At 43.2% G+C, this 25,739-nt stretch overlaps 1 protein-coding gene and 1 long non-coding RNA gene across 6 annotated transcripts in view; one reads left to right on the plus strand and one right to left on the minus strand.

Moving 5' to 3' along the window:
* pros (homeobox protein prospero) overlaps window positions 1–25,739 on the plus strand; it is a 353,602-nt gene that overhangs the window by 244,907 nt on the left and 82,956 nt on the right. For all 5 annotated transcript variants that reach the window (XM_070082294.1, XM_053773790.2, XM_070082293.1 and 2 more), the window contains one exon: window positions 9,883–9,939. In XM_070082294.1, the coding sequence (XP_069938395.1) occupies window positions 9,883–9,939 (57 nt within the window). The remainder of the gene's footprint in view (window positions 1–9,882; window positions 9,940–25,739) is intronic.
* The window catches only part of LOC138852340 (uncharacterized), a 286,701-nt gene that overhangs the window by 133,757 nt on the left and 127,205 nt on the right, over window positions 1–25,739 (minus strand). The window lies entirely within an intron of this gene.

Here is a 25,739-nt window from a genome sequence, read left to right on the forward strand (position 1 = left end):
TGTCGTGTGGTTGCTGGCGTCAATGGTTGTCGGACAGTAGTGGCTGTCGAGAAAGGTCGGTCGGGCTCAGTGCCTCCAGTGCAGTAGTTTGTCGCTGTCATTCTGTCAGGACGAGTGCGTCGGAACCACTTGTCTTCACCCTGATTAGTGGCAGAAGAACAGTGTCAGTACAAGGCAGACGGTGTGGTAGGAGGACAGTGTCAGTACAAGGCAGACAGTGTGGTAGGAGGACAGTGTCAGTACAAGGCAGACGGTGTGGTAGGAGGGCAGTGTCAGTACAAGGCAGACAGTGTGGTTGGAGGACAGTGTCAGTACTAGACAGTGTGGTAGGAGGACAGTGTCAGTACAAGGCAGACAGTGTGGTAGAAGGACAGTGTCAGTACAAGGCAGACGGTGTGGTAGGAGGACAGTGTCAGTACAAGGCAGACAGTGTGGTAGGAGGACAGTGTCAGTACTAGACAGACAGTGTGGTAGGAGGACAGTGTCAGTACAAGGCAGACGGTGTGGTAGGAGGACAGTGTCAGTACAAGGCAGACGGTGTGGTAGGAGGACAGTGTCTGTACAAGGCAGACAGTGTGGTAGGAGGACAGTGTCAGTACTAGACAGACAGTGTGGTAGGAGGACAGTGTCAGTACAAGGCAGACAGTGTGAGTACTAGGCAGACAGTGTGGTAGGAGGACAGTGTCAGTACTAGGCAGACAGTGTGGTAGGAGGACAGTGTCAGTACTAGGCAGAGACCAGGCCTCGTGGTGGATCAGGGCCTGATCAACCAGGCTGTTACTACAGGCTGCACGTGAACTGACGTGCGAACCACAGCCAGGCTGATTAGGTACTGACTTTAGGTGTCTGTCCAGCGCATTCTTGAAGACAGACAGGGATCTAATGGTAATCCCCCTTATGTATGCTGGGAGACAGTTGAACAGTCTTGGGCCCCTGACACTTATTGTGTTGCTTGTCCGTGTACTCCTGACGTCCCCTCTTTTCATTGGGGGAATGTTGCATCTTCTGCCGAGTGTTTTGCTTTTGTAGGAAGTGATTTTCTTGTGTAAGTTTGGTACTAATCCCTCTAGGATTTTTCAAGTGTATATTGTCATGTAGCTTTCTCGCCTGCGTTCCAGAGAATACAAATACAATGCCAAGCACTGTTGAAGAGATTTTCTCCCCACTGTTACTTTTAGATAAGCGCCTTCAAATGAGCATCAACAGGGCCCAAGAGGTTAGCAATATGTAAAACAGGTCACAAGAGGCGAGGGTAGAAACCAGGTCTCGAACTCCACAACCACAACTAGGTAAGGACGCCTGAGTGTTTAGATATTCTATAAGACACTAGTAAAGCCCACAACTACGACCTAACCATAAATAATTAATATAGCACGTGAAAGCTTTGAAAGTACCGTATAGAAACTTGTTAAATGTTTTGCACTCTGGCAGGCTTGCTGACCTTTTCTTCCTGTTTCAAACACGTCAGACGACAGGTTACTTTTACAGACTTCCACTGACATTCACTATACAGTTCACCACCCAGTCTCTCTCTCTTAATATTTTTCCCATAATTCATTTTCTTTCCAATCTGCGGTGTATTTTAAATTATGAGGAGTCGCTAAATCCACAGGGAGTCATATAGTGCCTGAGATATGAGTAACATTCACGTTCGGTACACAGAAGAAGAGTGTAAGTCCAGTGTCTTAGATCAAGAGAGTCCCTCGCTGTCTTCAAGACACCTTCCTAGAGGAGTTCAAGTAATGATATCTGGTGTAAGGCCGGGACGCGGAGGCGATGATCTACATCACTCGCATAAATAATAAAGGGAAACTTTTTAATCGCCTCCGTCACTCAAACTCGGCACGTCATTGTGTGAGACACGGGAGACGAGTCTCCGGGTCTCCGTGACGGAGAACGCCAGTTTGAAAGCACTGCGTTTCTGGTGGTGGAGTTTCCCGAAAATGAGGACATTGACTCCTGAATCTTTACACGCGTCTAATTAGCGAAAGCTAGTCCTGCCCAGCCGAGGGTGACGCCTCCAGGGTGGTGCAGCAGGTCATGTCACACAACCAGCCATCATGGCTGGCTCTGTCACATGACCTGCTAGTGATTTTAACTTTTAGGGTTTAAATAATAAGATATTACAAGGACCCCAATGGAAATAAGTGACTGATTTTTTTGGTTATCCTAGGCATTTAACATGTGATAATTGTGCGTATGTGTAATTATGTGTACCTGTGTAGTAGTGATGATTGTGGTGATGGTGGCAGTGTTAATAATATTCGAGCGACAGTGACGATGGTAACGATAGTGGTAAATAGAGATAGATAGATAGATAGATAGATAAATAGATAGATAGAGAGAGAGAGAGAGAGAGAGATAGAGAGAGAGAGAGAGAGAGAGAGAGAGAGAGAGAGAGATTATACACCAAGTCATGACTCAACAAAGCTCAATAGTTTCTCTACACACAGCCTCTATATCACCCTTGTCGGCACCATTTGCCAAATCAAACCCACCTGTGGTGATGGCAGGGCTGGGGGTTGGTTGTGGTGGTAGTAGTAGTAGTGGTTGTTGGTGGGGGTGGTAGGTGTACTAGTAGCAGCGGCAGCAAATGATTTTATTAGCTATGGCAACTAACTCAACAGACGAGATCTCAGTGCACTGAAACACTTGCCTAACTAAGATCTGACATGCACCAGATCTTACGACTGTCAACATGTACCAGATCTTACGTCTGTCAACATGCACCAGATCTTACGTCTGCCAGAACATACGGCAAAACATACGCAAACACGCATCGCATCAACCCTCCACACAGCAGTAACATCAACTTCCCCAAACACCCAGCAGTAACATCAACTCCCCCACACACAGCAGTAACATCAACTTCCCCAAACACCCAGCAGTAACATCAACTCCCCCACACACACCCAGCACTTCATAATCAGCATTTCAGTGGTTTTTCGTTCCCAAGAGTGTATAATTGCTTATAATTTTCTAATGTGCAGGTACATGACTGTGGTTTTCAACTGTATTATGTTTCTATTATACAGGTATCGTATTTTTTTCCACTTTCCAATATTTGAGAAAGACGCTGCCTCCTCAAGTAGTCCCATTCCACCTTCCCTTTGCTATTCGTGATGAAATATATTCTAACATCTTCCCCTCTTATGTCTTTCTAGCACACGTCTGGCAAAGACAACAGTTGATTGAGTGATGGTGAATGTGTTTCCCTTTGTCGGGTCACCCTGTCTCGGTGGAAGATAGCCGGTGTGTTTCAGTGAAAGGTCCGGCCTGTTTTTGCTGAGTCTGTACTCACGAATGGATGGTCCCTGTTTATTTTGCTGTGTCTGTACTAACGAGTGGAAGGTCCCTGTCTGTTTTGCTGTGTCTGTACTCACGAGTGGAAGGTCCCTGTCTGTTTTGCTGTCTGTACTCACGAATGGATGGTCCCTGTCTGTTTTGCTGAGTCTGTACTCACGAATGGATGGTCCCTGTTTGTTTTGCTGTGTCTGTACTAACGAGTGGAAGGTCCCTGTCTGTTTTGCTGTGTCTGTACTCACGAGTGGAAGGTCCCTGTCTGTTTTGCTGTGTCTGTACTCACGAGTGGAAGGTCCCTGTCTGTTTTTCTGTGTCTGTACTCACGAGTGGAAGGTCCCTGTCTGTTTTGTTGTGTCTGTAATTACGAGATTTCAGGGAAGTAGCTTATTCTCCTTGGTTGCTATTTTTAAAGCAAATCTTTCTGCTACTGTGAATCAGCTTTGTTACTCTTGGACTGCCAACTAGAAATCCTCCTCTACTTTGATTTCCTTTTAGAAATTTTGTATGTTGTCTCTCCTGTTTTTTTCCTCCCGTCTGTCAGTAAACGCATATCCAGACAATTGAAACATTGTAATTCACATTTCTTGGCTCAATGGATTTTTTGCAGTCATGAGGAAGCGGTAATCTCGTGTGGGGGTAATGGGAGGTAATAAAAGAATGGAAGGGTAGCTCTCAATTCTTAGATCAAGAGCCCTTCACAAGATGATGGATTCTCACTTGAAGGGCATTTCATCGCTGGCCTCTGGAGCTGGCCTCTGGGGCCTGGCCTCGTGGGGTTTTCATTATTAACTACGTGTTTCTTAAAGTGTTTCTTTCATATAGATAGAAGCTCATTTTCCAATCCAAGTTTCTTCTATTAGTCCCTAGAACTGCTGCTTCAGTGCTGATGTTGAGCTCTTCCAGTCCCTTGTAACTCACTGATGCTGAGCTCTTCCAGTCCCTTGTATCTTACTTATGCTGAGCTCTTCCAGTCCCTTGTATCTTACTGATGCTGAGCTCTTCCAGTCCCTTGCATCTTACTGATGCTGAGCTCTTCCAGTCTTACGTCTCGTCCCTACAGCTACTTCCATGAAAAACAAGATCCAGTCATTCTGCCTCGTCCCCTCTCATTCTTGTGGTTTCTTTGAAGTTGTCTCAAAGTTTTTCATTGCTGCCTCTATCAGTTTTCCTCTCCACTTTGTGTGTGATATATATATATATATATATATATATATATATATATATATATATATAGATACATATAGATATATATAGGGAGGTTCCACCTTTCACACACAGGACCAGGAGCTGGGTCTCGACCCCTGCAACGACAAATAGGTGAGTACACACAATCATTCCCAATTACCTCCCATTTCCCAGGTGTTGTATGACCCTGAGGATCGTAAAAAAATAATTACATTTCAATTTCTTCTCATTGTAAATCGGTTCCGGAATATCTTGAGGCAGACCAGACGCATCTTGGAGCTTGGCCACCGGGGTCTGGAGTGGCCTGGAACAAGGCAACAACTAGTTCTGCAAAGTTGTATGTTCCAGAGTTGACGTTTCCAGGTTTCCAGCAGTGCTGTTGGCTCTGCTGTCCCTGCTGTTCTGCCTACTGCTTGCTCCTGCTGCTATTCCTGCTGTGAGGAGAGACGAGGAACCTCCATTAAAAGTTTCTGCCAAGTTGTGAGTGCCTGCGAGGTCGTAATGTATATTCCAGGAGACAGTCTGGAAGTGTTGACCGCAGGTGAAGTCTTGGCCCCCTGGAACCCTGCCTGGAGGAGCTGCCTCTCATGCTGTCTGTTTCATGCTGTTCCTCATGATGTCTATATTTCAAGCCTTTATTATCTAAGTGATGTAGTCTGTCTTTTGGAACAACTGTCTCCGAGTCTCTCTCTGTCTTTCTGTCTCTCTGGCTCGTTGTCTCTTGATTAGGAGACGGAATCATTTTTTTTTTTTGCAGTGAATTATGCTTTTTTGCTTTTTACCATGTGATTATAAAACTATAATAATGGTATTTATATCATAATTATGATAATTACGTGTAAGTATAAATTATTCTCTCTCTCTCTCTCTCTCTCTCTCTCTCACGTGCTTTTATTCTATGCTACTCAATTGTTCAATCTGAACATTCGAAGTCATGCATTTGTTGAATTCAAAGATTCTAACTCAGGTTCTTCACTGAAATTGGAATTTAAATGTTGCAAAGAATTATACTGAAACTCAAGAAGTACGAGGATGTGCATGTTGAATGTCAGCAGTTAACCGGCATTATCTGAATCCCTTCAAAGATTGTACCAAGCTCACACTCCAACAGCAAGTTAAATCTCCAGTGCCCTTTGTCTCTACTCTTAACTAACATTGGAGAGAGGGGAGGGGAATACAGAGTAGATACAGGGGAGAGGAGAGAGAGAGAGAGAGAGAGAGAGAGAGAGAGAGAGAGAGAGAGAGAGAGAGAGAGAGAGAGAGAGAGAGAGAGGGAGAGTGTGTGTGTGTGTGTACTTCCCTCAGGGCTAATATCAGAATACTGTTTAACATATTGGTCAGCGTTAGATGCTGAACTCTATAACATCATAACGTGTAATGTGTTGTGGGCAGAACTTGCCAGATTGTAATCTGCATATACCTCAAGCTGCACCCTTCATGGAGTAATAATAATAATAATGATTTTAGCAACGCACATTGGTTCACGGATCACAAGTTATCGTAATCTGAACGCCTCCCATTTCACAGGCGCTATATGACTTCCCCCTACGTGTTTAGCGCTTCTCCGTGAAAATATCATGTTAATGTAACACTATATTGCAGATATTAATTCTTTTAACAAATCCAGTGCGCCTCATGAGAGTCACTTGCCCGTAGAAATTTAGCGAGCTCTGAACGAGATGTTATGTATCTCGCTAGAGCTCAGACAAAACATCGACCTCTGAACGAGACCTGATACCTGCACCTCGCTAGATCGTAGGATTAGATTTCTAAATTTTACTGCCGAAATGGCTAGTTTATTGTGCACCCCTATATCCAGCCTGTGGGGATCACAATTACATATTTATTTAAGATCTATATTTGAGTTATGACCAACAATTTGGCATTTTATACGTATAAAAATACTTTGACATATCACATAGGGTATTATAGTCTGTATCTCTGTCCTCCTCCATAAGTGAATAATCAGACACAGTGTGTTCAAGAAAGTGGCCATAAGGCTGACCATGTCATACTCTGTATTTAGTTTGATTATCATCCGTGTGTCTGACAAGCTGCCAGTACTAGTAACCAAGCCTAAGCCTGGTTACTACAACAGTCCTCCTCTTGTTTACGTTTCAGGACGACGGGCAACCAGAACAGTGGCCAGATTAGATTTAGATTAAATTATATTAAGTTCGGTTAGATTAAGTTACAATAACTTAAGCTAAATTAAATTAGATTAAGTTCGATTAGATTAAACTGAGTTATATTAAGAACAAAAAAGGTACAATACCATGACTGGAACAATACAGAACCCACAGGTAAATTTCGCTCTCTCTCATGTGTCCGGGTTATTTGTATATTGGATTAGATTAAGTTAAGTTCTGTTAGAGTTAGTTAGGTTAGATAAACCTATATAAAAACACATTTAACCACAACTAATCAAATGAAAGCGGTTGCAACACGTCCGGCAGCGCGGAGTTACTGCAGCAACAAGAAATGTTCAAATCTGGACGGGTATCACATGCGGTGGGAGACTGAGCCGTGATAAGCGGTCAGCCACGAGGACAAGTATACAAAAGGAACCACAGAGGCTGATAAATACTGAATCATGTGTTATATTTGTTGGTTAATCTGTAAGTGATTCACCAAGTGTCACACGCCCCTCTCTCTACTTTCTTTCTCCATTCTCTTATCTCTCTCCTCTTCCTATTTCACCCTCTTGTCTGTCTTTTTTCTCTCTTTCTTTACACAGTGGTGTTTCAAGGGTAGGCTAAGATTCGCTGCCTTTATTTACAAACTAAGAATTATTACTCACGTTAGCTCATTTAAAAGCGTTCCCTAACATTCTCATTCTCTCTCTCTCTCTCTCTCTCTCTCTCTCTCTCTCTCTCTCTCTCTCAGGGGAAGTCTAAGAGTTCCTCCTTTTATTTTACAAGTTAAGAGTTATTATTGTGCCTCAGCTCATTACTAAACTTATTCCTTAATCTCACCAAAGTTTATTCAGTGTTGTGTATTTTAGGTTATAGCGAACAACACACACATGTAGGGAAGAGGGTGAAGCCAGGCCAGAGCTTTCACTCGGTCAGCTGAGTTGATTTTCTGTAATCTCCATATGTTGTGAGAACCTATTCCGTATTCGAGTCATCCAGGGAATGAATGGTCGCTGATGGAGTGATGTCCTCGAGAAGAGTACAGCAGGAAACTGGTGACGACTGCCCGTCGTGTGGCGTAATAGCTCACGATGTCGGACCAGATGAGGAAACCACATTGTGTTGTACTTATAGAAGTGCTTAGCCTATATATGTGATTCAGTAGAGTGGAGGGGTTCTGTCCTTCGCCTATTGGGATGGTGGTAATTAGATAAACCGAGAGAGCTTTGGTTTTGTATGAATTGCAGGAAATTAAAATTCGGGTCGAGGCGAGAGAGGAGTTGCCATGCACGGTTCTCTCTATTGAAACGCAGCAGGAAGTTTGAGTGATAAGTACCCAAAGAGTGACTAAATTTTTGCCTAGTATAAAGTTTTGCAGATTTCATTGCCCAGTAAATATGAAATAAGTCTTGACGCTTCAGGTTTACTGTCTTGCCTGTACGATTCACAAGAGTTATTTTTTATTTTTATTGTTGCCGAATATCATTTTCAGGATGTTAGTGTTACTGTTCGGTGCTACATCCCCTTCCTTCAGTCTCACGACGTAGATAGTAACATCTTGGTGTCTAGAGGCGGTCACCAGTGTTTTCTCAAGAGTATGTGTAATTTGTCATGGTTTTTCCCCGGGGGTATATTGCTGATGGCTGGCGAGTCATCTGGCTGAAGGCAATGGGCATCCCCTCTCACGTAGAAGAAATTGTTAAAAATTGTTTATCAGCATACCCCTGGAGGGAGGTACCTTGATACCAGTGATGGGCTCTTGATATTTAGAGTTGGAAAAGCTCTTTCCTTTCTTAGATCGAGCCAGGTTGATTCCCCAGTTCTCAGGCGCAGTGTGATATGTACGGATGATAACCATCTGCATAGGCATAGGCTTAGGCGATAAAGTAGGGAGTTCAGGTATGCATTCCTCAGCGAAGAAACACGCACATACTCTTGTAGTACGCCGCCACAGACCAAATCTCTCTCAACCTTGACCGTTAAATAATTATCCTAAGAAATTAACAATGAAGGCAGTCACTCAGAAAATATCAAGATGAAATTCCTAGTGCTTGTAGCTTAGTCACGAGTCCCTAGTGTCACACCAGATTAAAAATACTAACAATGTCCAGTACAGGTACATATCTCATCTTGGACTTCATCCAGTAATACTAAGAGTATAGCTGAAGCGGGTTTCGGGGATCAACGCCCCCCGCGGTAAGGTCTGTGGCCACATGGGTCCGTGACTTCACATCGAGTAGTTTATCATAAGGTTAGCTGCAGTGACCTTTACATGAAACATATTAACAATCATATAACAGTGATAGGAAAACAATACTTTCACTTGCTGTGGAGACTCACACAGAGAAATGTCCCAGTGAATGAAGGTAATCATTTACTGGAAAACACTCAGCTCTTCCTCTGACGCACTGAAACCTCCATATATAAGTAAGCTTGCTGGCTAAGTCGGTAGAGCCGTAGACTTGCAAATGCAAAACCGTCTGTTCAAATCCTCCTGGCATATGCTGCTTCCACGATATTGTGGCAGTCTCTTTTAATTATGTCATACTTACAAAGTTGGCTATTTACCCTGTGTTACGAAAATTCCGAGGCAATGCTAGCTGGTTAGCACAGCAACACAGCAACAGTGGGTTCACCATGCATTGCAACTCAGTATTTAAGAAGATGCATCACTTTGTCTTGCAGAGTTGCAGCTAGCCATGAAGGCTGTCTGGGACTCTCGTCTTCCAGCAAAATTATTTCCTTCTGTCATTGTAGTGGCTGAATAGTGTCGACGGGATGATATCCACGGACCAGGAACCACCAGAGGTTTACAGCAGACTGTTCCTCATGCTTCTTATCATTTGTGCCTTTTTCTTCCATTTAAAGACGGCCCTAGGAGCATTACAGTCCCCTTTCCCTACTCTCTAATGTATCTCTCTCTCTCACGCACACACACACACACACACACACACACACACACACACACACACACACACTCACACTCAGCTTTCTCTTCCCCCTCTCGCATTCTTCTTCCGCCCTGCAGACCCTCTCGTATTCCTCTCCCTCTCCACTCACAACTAGAGAAACAAGACTGATCTACCGGCACACACACACACACACACACACACACACACACACACACACACTACTAATCAAACAGCTGTTACCATGGTAAAGCTATGACCGTTGTATTTGCGTGTTTGTTTAGAGTTTTACCATATTTCTGTGTGCATTGCTTTGCAGTTGTAACACAGGTGTTTTTGTCTGTTTGCAGGTGTGCAGAGATGTTTCCCTCGTCCCTTCATGGACAATCTGCGACCTCTTCAGTTCCGTAAGTATTGCTGTCTTAAACACGTTTTGTTCCGTACACACACACACACACACACCCACACACACACACACACACACACACACACACACACATATATATATATATATATATATATATATATATATATATATATATATATATATATATATATATATGCAAAACAACCACTCTGAAAGAATAGAGAAATTCCAAGCGCTTTCGTGACTACTCACATTATCAAGGAACTATGAAAGTAAAGCATCCAAGGAAGCTATATAAGGGGTCTGGCCAACCCATGATGATCCTTTTCAAATCACTTGTTCTCTCTAGGCTGGAATACTGCTGTACATTAACATCTCCATTCAAAGCAGGTGAAATCGCAGATCTAGAGAGTGTACAGAGATCCTTTACTGCACGTATAAGTTCTGTCAAGCACCTTAACTACTGGGAACGCTTGGAAGCACTTGACTTGTACTCGTTGGAACGCAGGAGGGAGAGATGTATCATAATCTACACTTGGAAAATCTTGGAAGGAATGGTCCCAAATCTGCACACAGAAATCACTCCCTACGAAAGTAAAAGACTGGGCAGGCGATGCAAAATGCCCCCAATAAAAAGTAGGGGCGCCATTGGTACACTAAGGGAAAACACCGTAAGTGCCCAGGCCCAAAACTGTTCAACAGCCTCCCATCAAGCATTAGGGGAATTGCCAATAAACCCCTGGCTGCCTTCAAGAGAGAGCTGGACAGATACCTAAAGTCAGTGCCGGATCAGCCGGGCTGTGGCTCGTACGTTGGACTGCGTGCGGCCAGCAGTAACAGCCTAGTTGATCAGGCCCTGATCCATCGGGAGGCCTGGTCATGGACCGGGCCGCGGGGGCGTTGATCCCCGGAATAACCTCCAGGTAACCTCCAGCACCTCACTATCAGATCCCACAACGGTTAAACACCTGACGCGCACCGACCCAACTTGGATAGGTCCTTTGCACAACTCACCCCACAAACTATTCTACCCAAGAAAATTTAAAAATTATTATTTGTCCAGTGTATTATTAAATTCTTCCCAAATTCTATTAATTATAAATGGATCTAATTTATATAAACCAAAGGAAATATTCATATTATTGTCAAAACTGCTTTTTATGAAACAAGATTCAATTATATTCCTGTCGACCATGGACTTGCTTGATACTACTTTCTCAACTTTTTGAAAATCAATTGGATGGTTAAAATCTCTTACATGAATAAATTGAGCATTGGAATCTTGTCCAGTTCTAATGCTATATTTATGTTGTTTTAATCTTAGTTCGAGATTTTTACCAGTTTGACCGTAATAAACTTTATCGCAAATTTTACAAGGAATCTTATAGACACATCCATCAGCATTTTGGGGGGAATTCTTTATCAAAAGTTTTTTTTACTGTATCAAGATTTTTGAATACAACTTTAATATTAAAAGTCTTAAGAAGAGAAGGCATATCAACCAAGTTTTCATGGTAAGGGAGAACCAACATATTTTTAGTTGAATAAGGCTAGTTGTCCCTTTTTGGATTGTAAAAAGTATTTCTGGCAACTTTAAAAGATTTATCAATTACATATATATATATATATATATATATATATATATATATATATATATATATATATATATATATATATATATATATATATATATATATATATATATATATCGTGCCGAATAGGTAAAATTGGTCAGCAAGAACTCATTTTAAATTAAGTTCTTTCTAAAATTTTCTCTTATAAGCTTAAAGATACATTTTTTCATTTATGTTTATGTAAAAATTAATAATTATGTACGAAAATAACCTTAGAAAACTTGCCTAACCTTGTTATAACAAGCGCAATTTAATTTAGCCTAATCCAACTAGATATATTTTAGATAAGTTTACAATAATTTCATAATAAACAATAAAATATATTTTTTTCGTTAGATTCAGAATGATTTTTGCGAAATTATTGCATACACAAATTTTCGCTTGTCTTATTCGGCAAGAAAAGCGTTGCTATTTAGACCAAAATAGCAAGCTTTACTTATTCGGCACGTAAAATAATCGTAAAATGGCGATCTTAACAACGCAGAACAAGTCAAATGGCAATGGAAATCTTTAGCCCAAGATCTTTCACATTCTTATGCGTCGTCAGGAGCTATGCAATGTTGGATATCTAGCAACAGATAGGAGAAAATTTTCTTTGGGGCAAGATAGAAGCGTGCCGTGTTGACATATACCTGGTTGTCGTTATGTCACGCCTATAACCCACAAGTTTGTGTGTATATATGAGCCTAATCCATGTTTGTGTGTATATATGAGCCTAACCCATGTTTGTGTGTATATATGACCCTTACCTGTGTATACGCAACCCTGATTCACATTATGAGTGTAATACTCAGTGTAAACAGCCGTAACCCTCATATCTACATATACAGCCCTGACCTACACGTGTGTAAATACAACCAGATCTAATTAGTGTATATTCAACCGTGACCCATGTTCAGTATGTGTATTTACAAGTCTGACCTACTGGTATATATACAGCCCTGACCCAGTGTGTATTTAAAACCTAGTCCCACACGTGTATATATGACCCTGGCTCAGGTGTATAAATGATCCTGGATCACGTGTGTATATATGACCCTGGACCACGTGTATATATGACCCTGGACCACGTGTATATATGACCCTGGACCACGTGTATATATATATGACCGTGGCCCATTTGTATACATGACCCTGGACCACGTGTATATATATATATATATATATATATATATATATATATATATATATATATATATATATATATATATATATATGACCGTGGCCCATTCGTATACATGACTCTGGACCACGTGTATATATGACCACACACGTGTATGCTTGGAAAAATAACACGTGTGCAACTAACGAGACAGTTTATGTAGGCAACGTTTCACTCTCCAGGAGTTTTGTCAATGTTTTGACAAAGCACATTATCACAAATGCATATATGTGATGCCTCACCATGTACAGATACGTGTATAACAATATACTTCCGATGTGTGACACATTAACAACATGGAAGATAATATGTTAGGTAAAAGAACACAGATGCAACTAATGTGATATTTTATTGTGGCAACGTTTCGCTCTCCAGGAGCTTTGTCGAGCCGTTGCCAGACAGCGACCTTGAGTATAATCGTATGCTTGGTATATATCATTTATATTTAGATACCCATGTCTCGTAACGTCGACTGGTCACATGTATTTGACAGCATGAGAATGGAGAAGCGCTGCAAGTCTACTAGCCCATGCTAGGCCTTTCTCAAATCCACCCCCCTCTGTCCAGCCTCTTGTTTGAAGTTATCTAAAGATTTTAGTTTGAGTGGCCCTATGTGGCAGACTGAGTGGTAGCTGGAGTCTTGTGCTGCACTGTCCCTTACATCACACAACCGGTCATACATTATGTCACTTGTACAGTTTGACATAACTGAGAATATATGCTGAATTACATTTGTCAATATTAATAATATATATATATATATATATATATATATATATATATATATATATATATATATATATATATATATATATACATATATGCAAGACAAGCCACCGGGGGGTGGAAATAATTAGCTCAAGTGCTTTCACACAGAGGCTGGTGCCACCGTGCTAGCATACTCTGACAAAACTTACCATATTTCTCCCGTTGCTGCCCTTGCAACAGCTCCTGATGACTCGCTGAGAATTGTGAAAGTACTTGAGCTAAAGATTCCCCTCTCCCCCGTGGCTTGTCTTGCATCGTTAAAATCGCCTGTCGTGCCGAATACATAAAACTCGCAATTTTGGCTTAAATAACAACACTCTTCTTGCTGAATAAGGCAACCGAAAATTTATGTATGCAATAATTTCGCAAAAATCATTCTGAATCTAACGAAAAAATATTTCATTGTGTTTGTTTATCATTAAATTATTGTAAACTTATCTAAAATATATTTAGTTGGATTAGGCTAAATTAAATTGCGATTGTTATAATAAGGTTAGGTAAGATTTCTTAAGGTTCTTTTAGTACAAAATTATTATTTTTTACGTTAACATAAATGAAAAAATATATCTTTAAACATATAACAGAAAATTTTAGAGAGGACGTAATTTTAAATAAGTTCTTGGTAATACACCAGTTTTACCTATTCGGCACGACACACACACACACACACACAGACACACACACAGACACACACACATACACACACACATACACACACACATACACACACACACACACACACACACACACACACACACACACACACACACACACACACAGATACACAGACACACACAGCACAGCACAGCACAGCACAGAAGGGAACATCAAGAGGGAATATACCAACAAGTGTTGGATGACATACGAACAACTGAGGAGGAGGTGAAGAAGCTCTTAAGTGACCTTGACACCTCAAAGGCGATGGGACCGGACAACATCTCCCCATGGGTCCTTAGAGAAGGAGCAGAGATGCTGTGTGTGCCTCTAACCACAATCTTCAACACATCCTTTGAAACTGGGCAACTACCTGAGAAATGGAAGACAGCTAATGTAGTCCCCATATTTAAGAAAGGAAACAGAAACGAGGCACTAAACTACAGACCTGTATCTCTGACATGTATTGTGTGCAAAGTCATGGAGAAGATTATCAGGAGGAGAGTGGTCGAACACCTGGAAAGGAACAAGATTATAAATGAAAACCAGCATGGATTCATGGAAGGCAAATCTTGTATCACAAACCTCCTGGAGTTTTATGACAAGGTAACAGAAGTAAGACACGAGAGAGAGGGGTGGGTAGATTGCGTTTTCCTAGACTGCAGGAAGGCTTTTGACACAGCTCCCCACAAGAGATTAGTGCAGAAGCTGGAGGATCAGGCGCATGTAAAAGGGAGGGCACTGCAATGGATAAGGGAATACCTGACAGGGAGGCAGCAACGAGTCATGGTACGTGAAGAGGTATCACAGTGGGCGCCTGTTACGAGCGGGGTCCCACAGGGGTCAGCTCTAGGACCAGTGCTATTTTTGATATATGTGAACGACATGATGGAAGGAATAGACTCTGAAGTGTCCCTGTTCGCAGATGACGTGAAGTTGATGAGAAGAATTAAATCGGACGAGGATGAGGCAGGACTGCAAAGAGACCTGGACAGGCTGGACATGTGGTCCAGTAACTGGCTTCTCGAATTCAATCCAGCCAAATGCAAAGTCATGAAGATTGGGGAGGGGCAAAGAAGACCGCAGACAGAGTATAGGCTAGGTGGAGGAGGAGGAGGAGGAGGTCGAGGAGGAGGTGCAGAAGCTGCTAAGTGACCTTGATACCTCAAAGGCGATGGGACCGGGCATCTCCCCGTGGGTCCTTAAAGAAGGAGCAGAGACGCTGTGCGTGCCCCTAACCACAATCTTCAACACATCCCTTGAAACTGGGCAACTACCTGAGAAATGGAAGACAGCAAATGTAGTCCCCATATTTAAGAAAGGAAACAGAAACGAGGCACTAAACTACAGACCTGTGACTCTGACTTCTATAGTATGCAAAGTCATGGAGAAGGTTATCAGGAGGAGAGTGGTGGAACACCTGGAACGGAACAAGATTATAAATGAAAACCAGCATGGGTTCATGGAAGGCAAATCCTGTGTCACAAACCTTCTGGAGTTTTATGACAAGGTAACAGAAGTAAGACACGAGAGAGAGGGGTGGGTTGATTGCATTTTCCTGGACTGCAGGAAGGCCTTTGACACAGTTCTTCACAAGAGATTAGTGCAGAAGCTGGAGGATCAGGCACATATAACAGGGAGGGCACTGCAGTGGATCAGGGAATACCTGACAGGGAGGCAACAACGAGTTATGGTACGTGAAGAGGTATCACAGTGGGCGCCTGTGACGAGCGGGATCCCACAGGGGTCAATTCTAGGACCAGTGCTATTTTTGATATATGCGAACATGATGGAAGGAATAGACTCTGAAGTGTCCCTATTCGCAGATGATGTGAAGCTGATGAGAAGAATTAAATCGGATGAGGATAAGGCAGGACTGCAAAGAGACCTGGACAGGCTGAAAACGTGGTCCAGAAACTGGCTTCTCGAATTCAGCCCTGCCAAATGCAAAGTCATGAAGATTGGGGAATGGCAAAGAAGACCGCAGAGTATAGGCTAGGTGGACAAAGGCTACAGACCTCACTCAGGGAGAAAAATCTTGGGGTGACCATAACACCTAGCACGTCACCGGAGGCACACATCAACCAAATAACTGCTGCAGCATACGGGCGCCTGGCAAACTTGAGAATAGCGTTCCGATACCTTAATAAGGAATCGTTCAAGACACTGTACGCTGTGTATGTTAGGCCCATACTGGAGTATGCAGCACCAGTCTGGAACCCACACCTGGTCAAGCACGTCAAGAAGTTAGAGAAAGTACAAAGGTTTGCAACAAGGCTAGTTCCAGAGCTCAGGGGAATGCCGTACGAGGAAAGGTTGAGGAAAATCGGACTGACGACACTGGAGGACAGAAGGGTCAGGGGAGACATGATAACGACATACAAGATACTGCGGGGAATAGACAAGGTGGACAGAGACGGGATGTTCCAGAGAGGGGACACAGAAACAAGGGGCCACAATTGGAAGCTGAAGACTCAGACGAGTCACAGGGACGTTAGGAAGTATTTCTTCAGTCACAGAGTCTTCAGGAAGTGGAATAGCCTAGAAAGAGTAGTGGAGGCAGGAACCATACATAGTTTTAAGAAGAGGTATGACAAAGCTCAGGAAGCAGAGAGGGAGAGGACCCAGTAGCGATCAGTGAAGAGGCGGGGCCAGGAGCTGAGTCTCGACCCCTGCAACCACAATTAGGTGAGTACATACACACACACACACAGTGTTACATAACGCGATATACAAAGTTTGACATGATACAACATGTACGGTCTCACAATGTGATACACGATCTTTCGTAATGTGATATAGTCTTGCTTAATAAAATAGTCTTACAAAAAATAATATAAACATAACGTGATATATGCAGCTTTACTTAACGTGATTCACCCAGCTTTACTTATCGTGATGTACGCAGCTTTACTTAACGTGATGTACGCAGCTTTACTTAACGTGATGTACACAGCTTTACTTATCGTGATGTACGCAGCTTTACTTAACGTGATGTACGCAGCTTTACTTAACGTGATGTATACAGCTTTACTTTTCGTGATGTACGCAGCTTTACTTAACGTGATGTACGCAGCTTTACTTAACGTGATGTACACAGCTTTACTTATCGTGATGTACGCAGCTTTACTTAACGTGATGTATACAGCTTTACTTATCGTGATGTACGCAGCTTTACTTAACGTGATGTACGCAGCTTTACTTAACGTGATGTATACAGCTTTACTTATCGTGATGTACGCAGCTTTACTTAACGTGATGTACACAGCTTTACTTAACGTGATGTACACAGCTTTACTTAACGTGATGTACACAGCTTTACTTAACGTGATGTATACAGCTTTACTTAACGTGATGTACACAGCTTTACTTAACGTGATGTACACAGCTTTACTTAACGTGATGTACACAGCTTTACTTATCGTGATGTACGCAGCTTTACTTAACGTGATGTACGCAGCTTTACTTAGCGTGATGTACACAGCTTTACTTATCGTGATGTACGCAGCTTTACTTAACGTGATGTACACAGCTTTACTTATCGTGATGTACGCAGCTTTATTTATCGTGATGTACGCAGCTTTACTTATCGTGATGTACGCAGCTTTACTTAACGTGATGTACACAGCTTTACTTAACGTGATGTACACAGCTTTACTTAACGTGATGTACACAGCTTTACTTAACGTGATGTACACAGCTTTACTTAACGTGATGTACACAGCTTTACTTAACGTGATGTACACAGCTTTACTTATCGTGATGTACGCAGCTTTACTTAACGTGATGTACGCAGCTTTACTTAGCGTGATGTACACAGCTTTACTTAACGTGATGTACACAGCTTTACTTATCGTGATTCACCCAGCTTTACTTATCGTGATGTACGCAGCTTTACTTATCGTGATGTACGCAGCTTTACTTAACGTGATGTACGCAGCTTTACTTAACGTGATTCACGCAGTTTTACTTAACGTGCGGCATAAAATATTTTATAATTTTTGTGTAAGGAGGACTGGGGATCGAACCGGTAACCTGGCAGCTCAGGTCCACAACTACACCAACTTAACCACGGAATTTCTTCTGGTTGTCGTCTGGCTTGATAACCTGGTTGTCGTCTCACATAACCTGGTTGTCGTCTGGCATGATAACCTGGTTGTCGTCTCACATAACCTGGTTGTCGTCTGTCATAACCTGGTTGTCGTCTGGCATGATAACCTGGTTGTCGTCTGGCATGATAACCTGGTTGTCGTCTCACATAACCTGGTTGTCGTTTGGTATAATAACCTGGTTGTCGTCTCACATAACCTGGTTGTCGTTTGGTATAATAACCTGGTTGTCGTCTCACATAACCTGGTTGTCGTCTGGTATAACCTGGTTGTCGCTTGGCATGATAACCTGGTTGTCGTCTGGCATGATAACCTGGCTGTCGTCTGGCATGATAACCTGGCTGTCGTCTGGCATGATAACCTGGTTGTCGTCTGGCATGATAACCTGGTTGTCGTCTCACATAACCTAGTTGCCGTCTGTCATAACCTGATTGTCGTCTCACATAACCTGGCTGTCGTCTGGCATGATAGCCTGGTTGTCGTCTTGCATGATAACCTGGTTGTCGTCTGGCATGATAACCTTGTTGTCGTTTGGCATGATAACCTGGTTGTCGTTTGGCATGATAACCTGGTTGTCGTCTCACATAACCTAGTTGTTGTCTGGCATGATAACCTGGTTGTCGTCTGGCATGATAACCTGGTTTTCGTCTGGCATGATAACCTGGCTGACGTCTGGCATGAGAACCTGGTTGTCGTCTGGCATTATAACCTAGTTGTCGTCTGGCATGATAACCTGGTTGTCGTCTGGCATGATAACCTGGTTGTCGTCTGGCATGATAACCTGGTTGTCGTCTGGCATGATAACCTGGTTGTCGTCTGGCATGATAACCTGGTTGTCGTCTGGCTGTCGTCGTTGCAGGTTGTCGTCTGGCTGTCGTCGTTGCAGGTTGTCGCCTGGTTGCCGTCTGGCTGTCGTCGTTGCAGGTTGTCGTCTGGCTGTCGTCGTTGCAGACGATGCAACATCCCCCCAATGAAAAGCAGGGGTGTCACTAACACGTTAATTAAGAGACAATACAATAAGTGTCAGGGACTCGAGACTGTTCAACTGCCTCCCAGCATACGTAAGGGGGATTACCAATAGACCCCTGGCTGTCTTCAAGCTGGCACTGGACAAGCACCTAAAGTCGGTACCTGACCAGCCGGGCTGTGGCTCGTACGTTGGATTGCGTGCAGCCAGCAGTAACAGCCTGGTTGATCAGGCTCTGATCCACCAGGAGGCCTGGTCACAGACCGGGCCGCGGGGGCGTTGACCCCCGGAACTCTCTCCAGGTAAATTCCAGGTTGTCGTCTGGCATGATAACCTGGTTGTCGTCTGGCATGATAACCTGGTTGTCGTCTGGCATGATAACCTGGTTGTCGTCTGGCATGATAACCTGGTTGTCGTCTGGCATGATAACCTGGTTGTCGTCTGGCATGATAACCTCCTTATTACTTGTGTTCATATGCTCTCTCTCCTCTCCCTCTCTCCCTCTTTCCCTCTCTCTCCCTGACCTGGTTATTCCTGCTAACTGGCTATACCGACCATCTGACTGTCAGTCAACTCTAGGTCCGTATAAGACGGCCGCCTCCTATTTACGACCACAAGTTCGTAATGTCCACCGTCATGTTAGTGCTGTCAGTTGATTACTTACCATCACGTCACTACGATTTCGTGAGCGAGAACTCTCTTATCTAATTAACTTTCGTATTGCATCAAGGCTTCGCGGAATGTTGGTGCTGCAACACCTTTCCTAGAAGCTGTCGGTAGTCGCCTCTTTTAAAGAAAGGGCATTTCTGAAAGGAGATATGGTTGAGCTCGCTCAAGGAAAAGGTAGGGGGAGGGAGAGAGAAGAAAGGGAAAGAGGGAGGGAAGGAATAGGGAGAGGGAAATAGAAAGAGGGGGAGAGAGAGAGGGAGTGAGAGGTAACAGAAAGAAGGGAGTGAGAGGGGGCAAGACTTGTTTAAAATTCTGTACGCTGAGTTTGAGTGATGATTTCTCGACTCCGAGCAGCATCGAGTTAGTAGAAATCTCCACACTAAACCATCATCTTACACATTTTTACTCGTGTGATATACAAAAGTAAAGTGCTGAGTGGCACTCTCCACCTAGCCCGTATTCCCAGCAAGCTACGCAGTGGAGTTGTTTTTCTAACCTTGGCCCCGTCGAAGTTTGCTTGACACGGTAAAAGCCGTGACAAAGGCGGAAGGGCTCACATACATCCCCCTTAGTCCTAGGAGATAGCGTGTGTGTGAGGATACCAAGGCCGCCTCGGAGCTGTTATCTTACAACTGGCATGATGTAACCTACTGTGTCCTACTTATCATGTGCGATAACCAACTGATCACACAGGTGGAACCTACTTAACGCGTCACGACAGGTGAGGCACCCCTGAGTTAGCACGTACTGGTTGGGGAGGGGGGGGGGAAGAACGTAAACAAACGGAAACCTAAGAAATTTTCGAAAAATAAATCTCTCATTATTATTGCTGGAAATATTTATAGCCAATCCACAATTTGGAAGGGCGACTTTAAAGAAGTTTCGCCCTGGACCATATCGTTAGTAAGCGACTTAAACAACTGTCCAGGACGGACCGAAACGTCATCCAAATTTAGTTGGAACTGTGGATCAGAGAGGTTATAGACAGTTAATGCCAGGGGTCATCGACTGTTAAGGACGAAAGTCGTGGACAGACGCAAGGTGTCAAATCGCGGACAGGTGCAAATAAAGGAAGTCGTCGGCTCCGGCTAGAATCGATAAACTCCATCACTACGAAAGTATTAACGATGTCAAGGCTACAGTGAAGGGACGAGCACGTCAAACAATACACACAGTAGAGGTGGACTTTTCATGAAGCGATGTGTCGCCATAAAAAAACTATTTATCGAGTCTTGATTAAAGCCTTGTTTAGGTCGACTCATCTCCTGGTAATAAGTTGGGCTCTGCCTCGTGCGTTTTGCATCACTAGTTGTCTAGCCTCGCATCCACTCAATGTTTCAGCCTGCTGTCTCATGTCCCTCATTATCTATCTCCTCTATCCGTCTTTTTCTATTGTCTATTCTGTGCGTGCTGCTGCGTGTGGGTCAGCACACCTGGCCAACAAGCTACCTAGCATGTAATGAACAGTGGGAGGCATCAAACATGTACTGAGGCTGAGTGTGTGACCGCCTTCCTCAGTATTGTCTCTCATCATATAGTCAAGGCACCATGCCACGCCACTTTACCCTCCCCCCCCTCTCACGGTACAGTGCCGTCTGTGCTTCCCTTTCCACCACTACCCTTCCCCAGTCACTACTTCTACTCTCCTACAGCACTCCAGACACAGCCAATCCATCTCCCCACCACACTCTTGCCTTTCTTCAGATCTCCGTTCCCCCACTCTTTATTTATTTTTGTCTCTGCTGGCTTTCCACAGGGGGCAGTTTTGCGCCTCCTAATATTCCCAAGATTTCAACAACAACAAAATCTAAACGAAGAATATGTAACTACATAAATAAGATGACACCAACATAGGATGGGCGAAAGGGCGTTTTCCTGACAAATTTGGATACAAAGGCAGGTTGCAAAACTAGGCTTTTTAACTGCGTTTTACCATGTCACGATAAAACTCTACACAGAACGAAACATATTTTTTTTTTTTAATTTTTGTGACTCTCTCTCCCAAAATGGGATAAATTCTCAGGATATATTGAACCTCAGGATATTTTTCACACGTCACTCACCCCGTCCAATCCTCACTCCTAACCTCTCTAAGCTCTATAGGATGAAACAAGAGAATCTATCTAAGCTCTATAAAACCATATTTCCAACCATTCCTGCAGAAACCCACCGATATTCTAGTGATTCGTGACTTGTTCACTGGAGTCAGTAAACACCTGTGACCCCGCACAGGTGTTGAACAGAAGACGGGGTGAAGGGTGCTGTGGGAAGGACAACTACGATTTCTAAGCTGCTCTAATACTACTACTACTCCTACTACTGCTACTACTACTACTACTACTACTACTACTACTAATATCTGTTTAAACAAGTACATATACAAGGTATACAGTCCTAGCTGACATCAATGACATACTACTATATAGAAAGCCGCTTGTTGTGCTGAGCATTTCGGGTAAATTAGGTAAATTTTGTCCCGGGATGCGACCCACACCAGTTCACTAACACCCAGGTACCCATTTTACTGACGGGTGAAGAGGAACGGTAGGTGTCTTATGGAAAACGTTCTAATGGTTTCCAGCCGTACCCGGATGATCGATCCCCGGACCTCAGTGTGTGAGCTGAGTGCGCTAGCGACATAGCTACGGGACACTGACGCTGTAGTGAGTATACCCGGCTACCTCGTGGGTATACCCGGCTACCTCGTGAGTATACCCGGCTACCTCGTGAATATACCCGGCTACCTCGTGAGCATGCCCGGTTGCCTCGTGAGTATGCCCGGCTACCTCGTGAGTATACCTAGCCACCATATCAAGTATATTTAAACTGTGTTTGCACTGCTGACAGTCCTGCTCTCTCAAAGAAATTAATACGAGGAGATGAAAGTCGGTTCGAAGAAAAAGGAGATTTTAGAAATCCATTAACATTTTTGTTCCTACTGAACAGGACAGTCGAGAGGAAGCAGAAACCCGTGTTTGTAAGTTTTTGATAAAAAAGTGAGATAGGTGGCGGTATTGTACCTCTGTAGCTGCGGTATTGTACCTTTGTAGCTGCAGTACTGTACCTTTGTAGCTGCGACATTGTACCTTTGTAGCTGCTACATTGTGCCTTTGTGGCTGCGACATTGTACCTCTGTAGCAACGGTATTGTAACTGTAGCAACGGTATTGTACCTCTGTAGCCGCGGTATTATATCTCTGTAGCAGCTGTATTGTATCTCTGTAGCAGCTGTATTGTATCTCTGTAGCAGCTGTATTGTATCTCTGTAGCAGCTGTATTGTATCTCTGTAGCAGCTGTATTGTATCTCTGTAGCAGCTGTATTGTATCTCTGTAGCAGCTGTATTGTACCTCTGTAGCAGCTGTATTGTACCTCTGTAGCAGCTGTATTGTACCTTTGCAGGCAACATTATCCTGGCCGGACGGTGTTGTGTGCCACCCGACCCGACTAGACTAGTTTATTCTAGCTTAGTCTAGTCTGGTCTGGTCTGGTCTAGTCTGGTCTGGTCTGGTCTAGTCTAGTCTGGTCTGGTCTAGTCTAGACCAGATTTGCCAAGCCAGGACAGGCCAGACCAGGCCAGGCCAAGTCAGGCTAGACCACACCAGACCAGGCCAGGGGTCAAAGACAGGGGATGGTGAATATAACATGGAGGAACACGGGCGAGCAGGTGTACAGGCTCCTGGTCCCTCCCTCCCTCACACCTAGGAACATGGGAGGACCTGGTATTCTAAGCTCCTAGTCACTTTCCATAGTTCCTGGTCACTCGCCGGAGTTCCTGGTCACTTATCCGAGTGCTTGGTCACTCCTGACGCAGGGATGCTCGTCTGAGCTCATCTCTCTCTCTCTCTCTCTCTCTCTCTCTCTCTCTCTCTCTCTCTCTCTCTCTCTCTCTCTCTCTCTCTTCCTCTTCATCAGCCTCCCTATATCAGAGCGAGATTATTACACTTATGTTCTTGGTCTCTGATGTATTGTTACACAGCCTTTGTGTATTTCGCATATTATCGCTTGTTATTCTTCTGGTTTTGTGATTTGTTACTCGCATAACAGCACAAGTAACAACAACAAGTAGCACCATCTGTGTGTTAACGTCCCCAACAAGTAGCACCATCTGTGTGTTAACGTACCCAACAAGTAGCACCATTTGTGTGTAAAGATACTTATTAGGTAGCAGCATCCGTGTGTAAAGATACTTATTAGGTAGCAGCATCCGTGTGTAAAGATACTTATTAGGTAGCAGCATCCGTGTGTAAAGATACTTATTAGGTAGCAGCATCCGTGTGTAAAGATACTTATTAGGTAGCAGCATCCGTGTGTAAAGATACTTATTAGGTAGCAGCATCTGTGTGTAAAGATACTTATTAGGTAGCAGCATCCGTGTGTAAAGATACTTATTAGGTAGCAGCATCCGTGTGTAAAGATACTTATTAGGTAGCAGCATCCGTGTGTAAAGATACTTATTAGGTAGCAGCATCTGTGTGTAAAGATACTTATTAGGTAGCAGCATCCGTGTGTAAAGATACTTATTAGGTAGCAGCATATGTGTGCAAAGATACTTATTACGTAGCAGCATCCGTGTGTAAAGATACTTATTAGGTAGCAGCATCCGTGTGTAAAGATACTTATTAGGTAGCAGCATCCGTGTGTAAAGATACTTATTAGGTAGCAGCATATGTGTGCAAAGATACTTATTACGTAGCAGCATCCGTGTGTAAAGATACTTATTAGGTAGCAGCATCCGTGTGTAAAGATACTTATTAGGTAGCAGCATCTGTGTGTAAAGATACTTATTAGGTAGCAGCATCAGTGTGTAAAGATACTTATTAGGTAGCAGCATCTGTGTGTAAAGATACTTATTAGGTAGCAGCATCTGTGTGTAAAGATACTTATTAGGTAGCAGCATCCGTGTGTAAAGATACTTATTAGGTAGCAGCATCCGTGTGTAAAGATACTTATTAGGTAGCAGCATCCGTGTGTAAAGATACTTATTAGGTAGCAGCATCCGTGTGTAAAGATACTTATTAGGTAGCAGCATCCGTGTGTAAAGATACTTATTAGGTAGCAGCATCTGTGTGTAAAGATACTTATTAGGTAGCAGCATCCAGCATATGTGTGCAAAGATACTTATTACGTAGCAGCATCCGTGTGTAAAGATACTTATTAGGTAGCAGCATCCGTGTGTAAAGATACTTATTAGGTAGCAGCATCCGTGTGTAAAGATGCTTATTAGGTAGCAGCATATGTGTGCAAAGATACTTATTACGTAGCAGCATCCGTGTGTAAAGATACTTATTAGGTAGCAGCATCCGTGTGTAAAGATACTTATTAGGTAGCAGCATCTGTGTGTAAAGATACTTATTAGGTAGCAGCATCTGTGTGTAAAGATACTTATTAGGTAGCAGCATCCGTGTGTAAAGATACTTATTAGGTAGCAGCATATGTGTGCAAAGATACTTATTAGGTAGCAGCATCCGTGTGTAAAGATACTTATTAGGTAGCAGCATCCGTGTGTAAAGATACTTATTAGGTAGCAGCATCCGCGGGTTAAGATAACTAACAGGCTAATGTTTTGATTCAACTTGAGAAAGGGAGTTAATATACTGTCTCTAGGAATGGGTACAGGCCTCGCCTGTGTTTACTTATTAGCATGGAACAGGTTATTTTTTTTTTTACTCGTTTATCTGGCACTGGTAGGCTGGGATTAAGATAGGGAACATCTTTCCTTATACTAACCCAGAAATTCCTGTGCAGCTTCCTAGGACAACCATGAAAATTAAATGTCAACACCAGCCGCTTTGACTTCTCCCAACTACACGCTGGGATCCCCCAAGACTCAGTTGTAGCCCCGATTCTATACATCCTCTATCACTAACAACATCCCT

Source organism: Cherax quadricarinatus, chromosome 7 (assembly GCF_038502225.1).
Source record: "Cherax quadricarinatus isolate ZL_2023a chromosome 7, ASM3850222v1, whole genome shotgun sequence".
NCBI classification, from domain to species: domain Eukaryota; kingdom Metazoa; phylum Arthropoda; class Malacostraca; order Decapoda; family Parastacidae; genus Cherax; species Cherax quadricarinatus.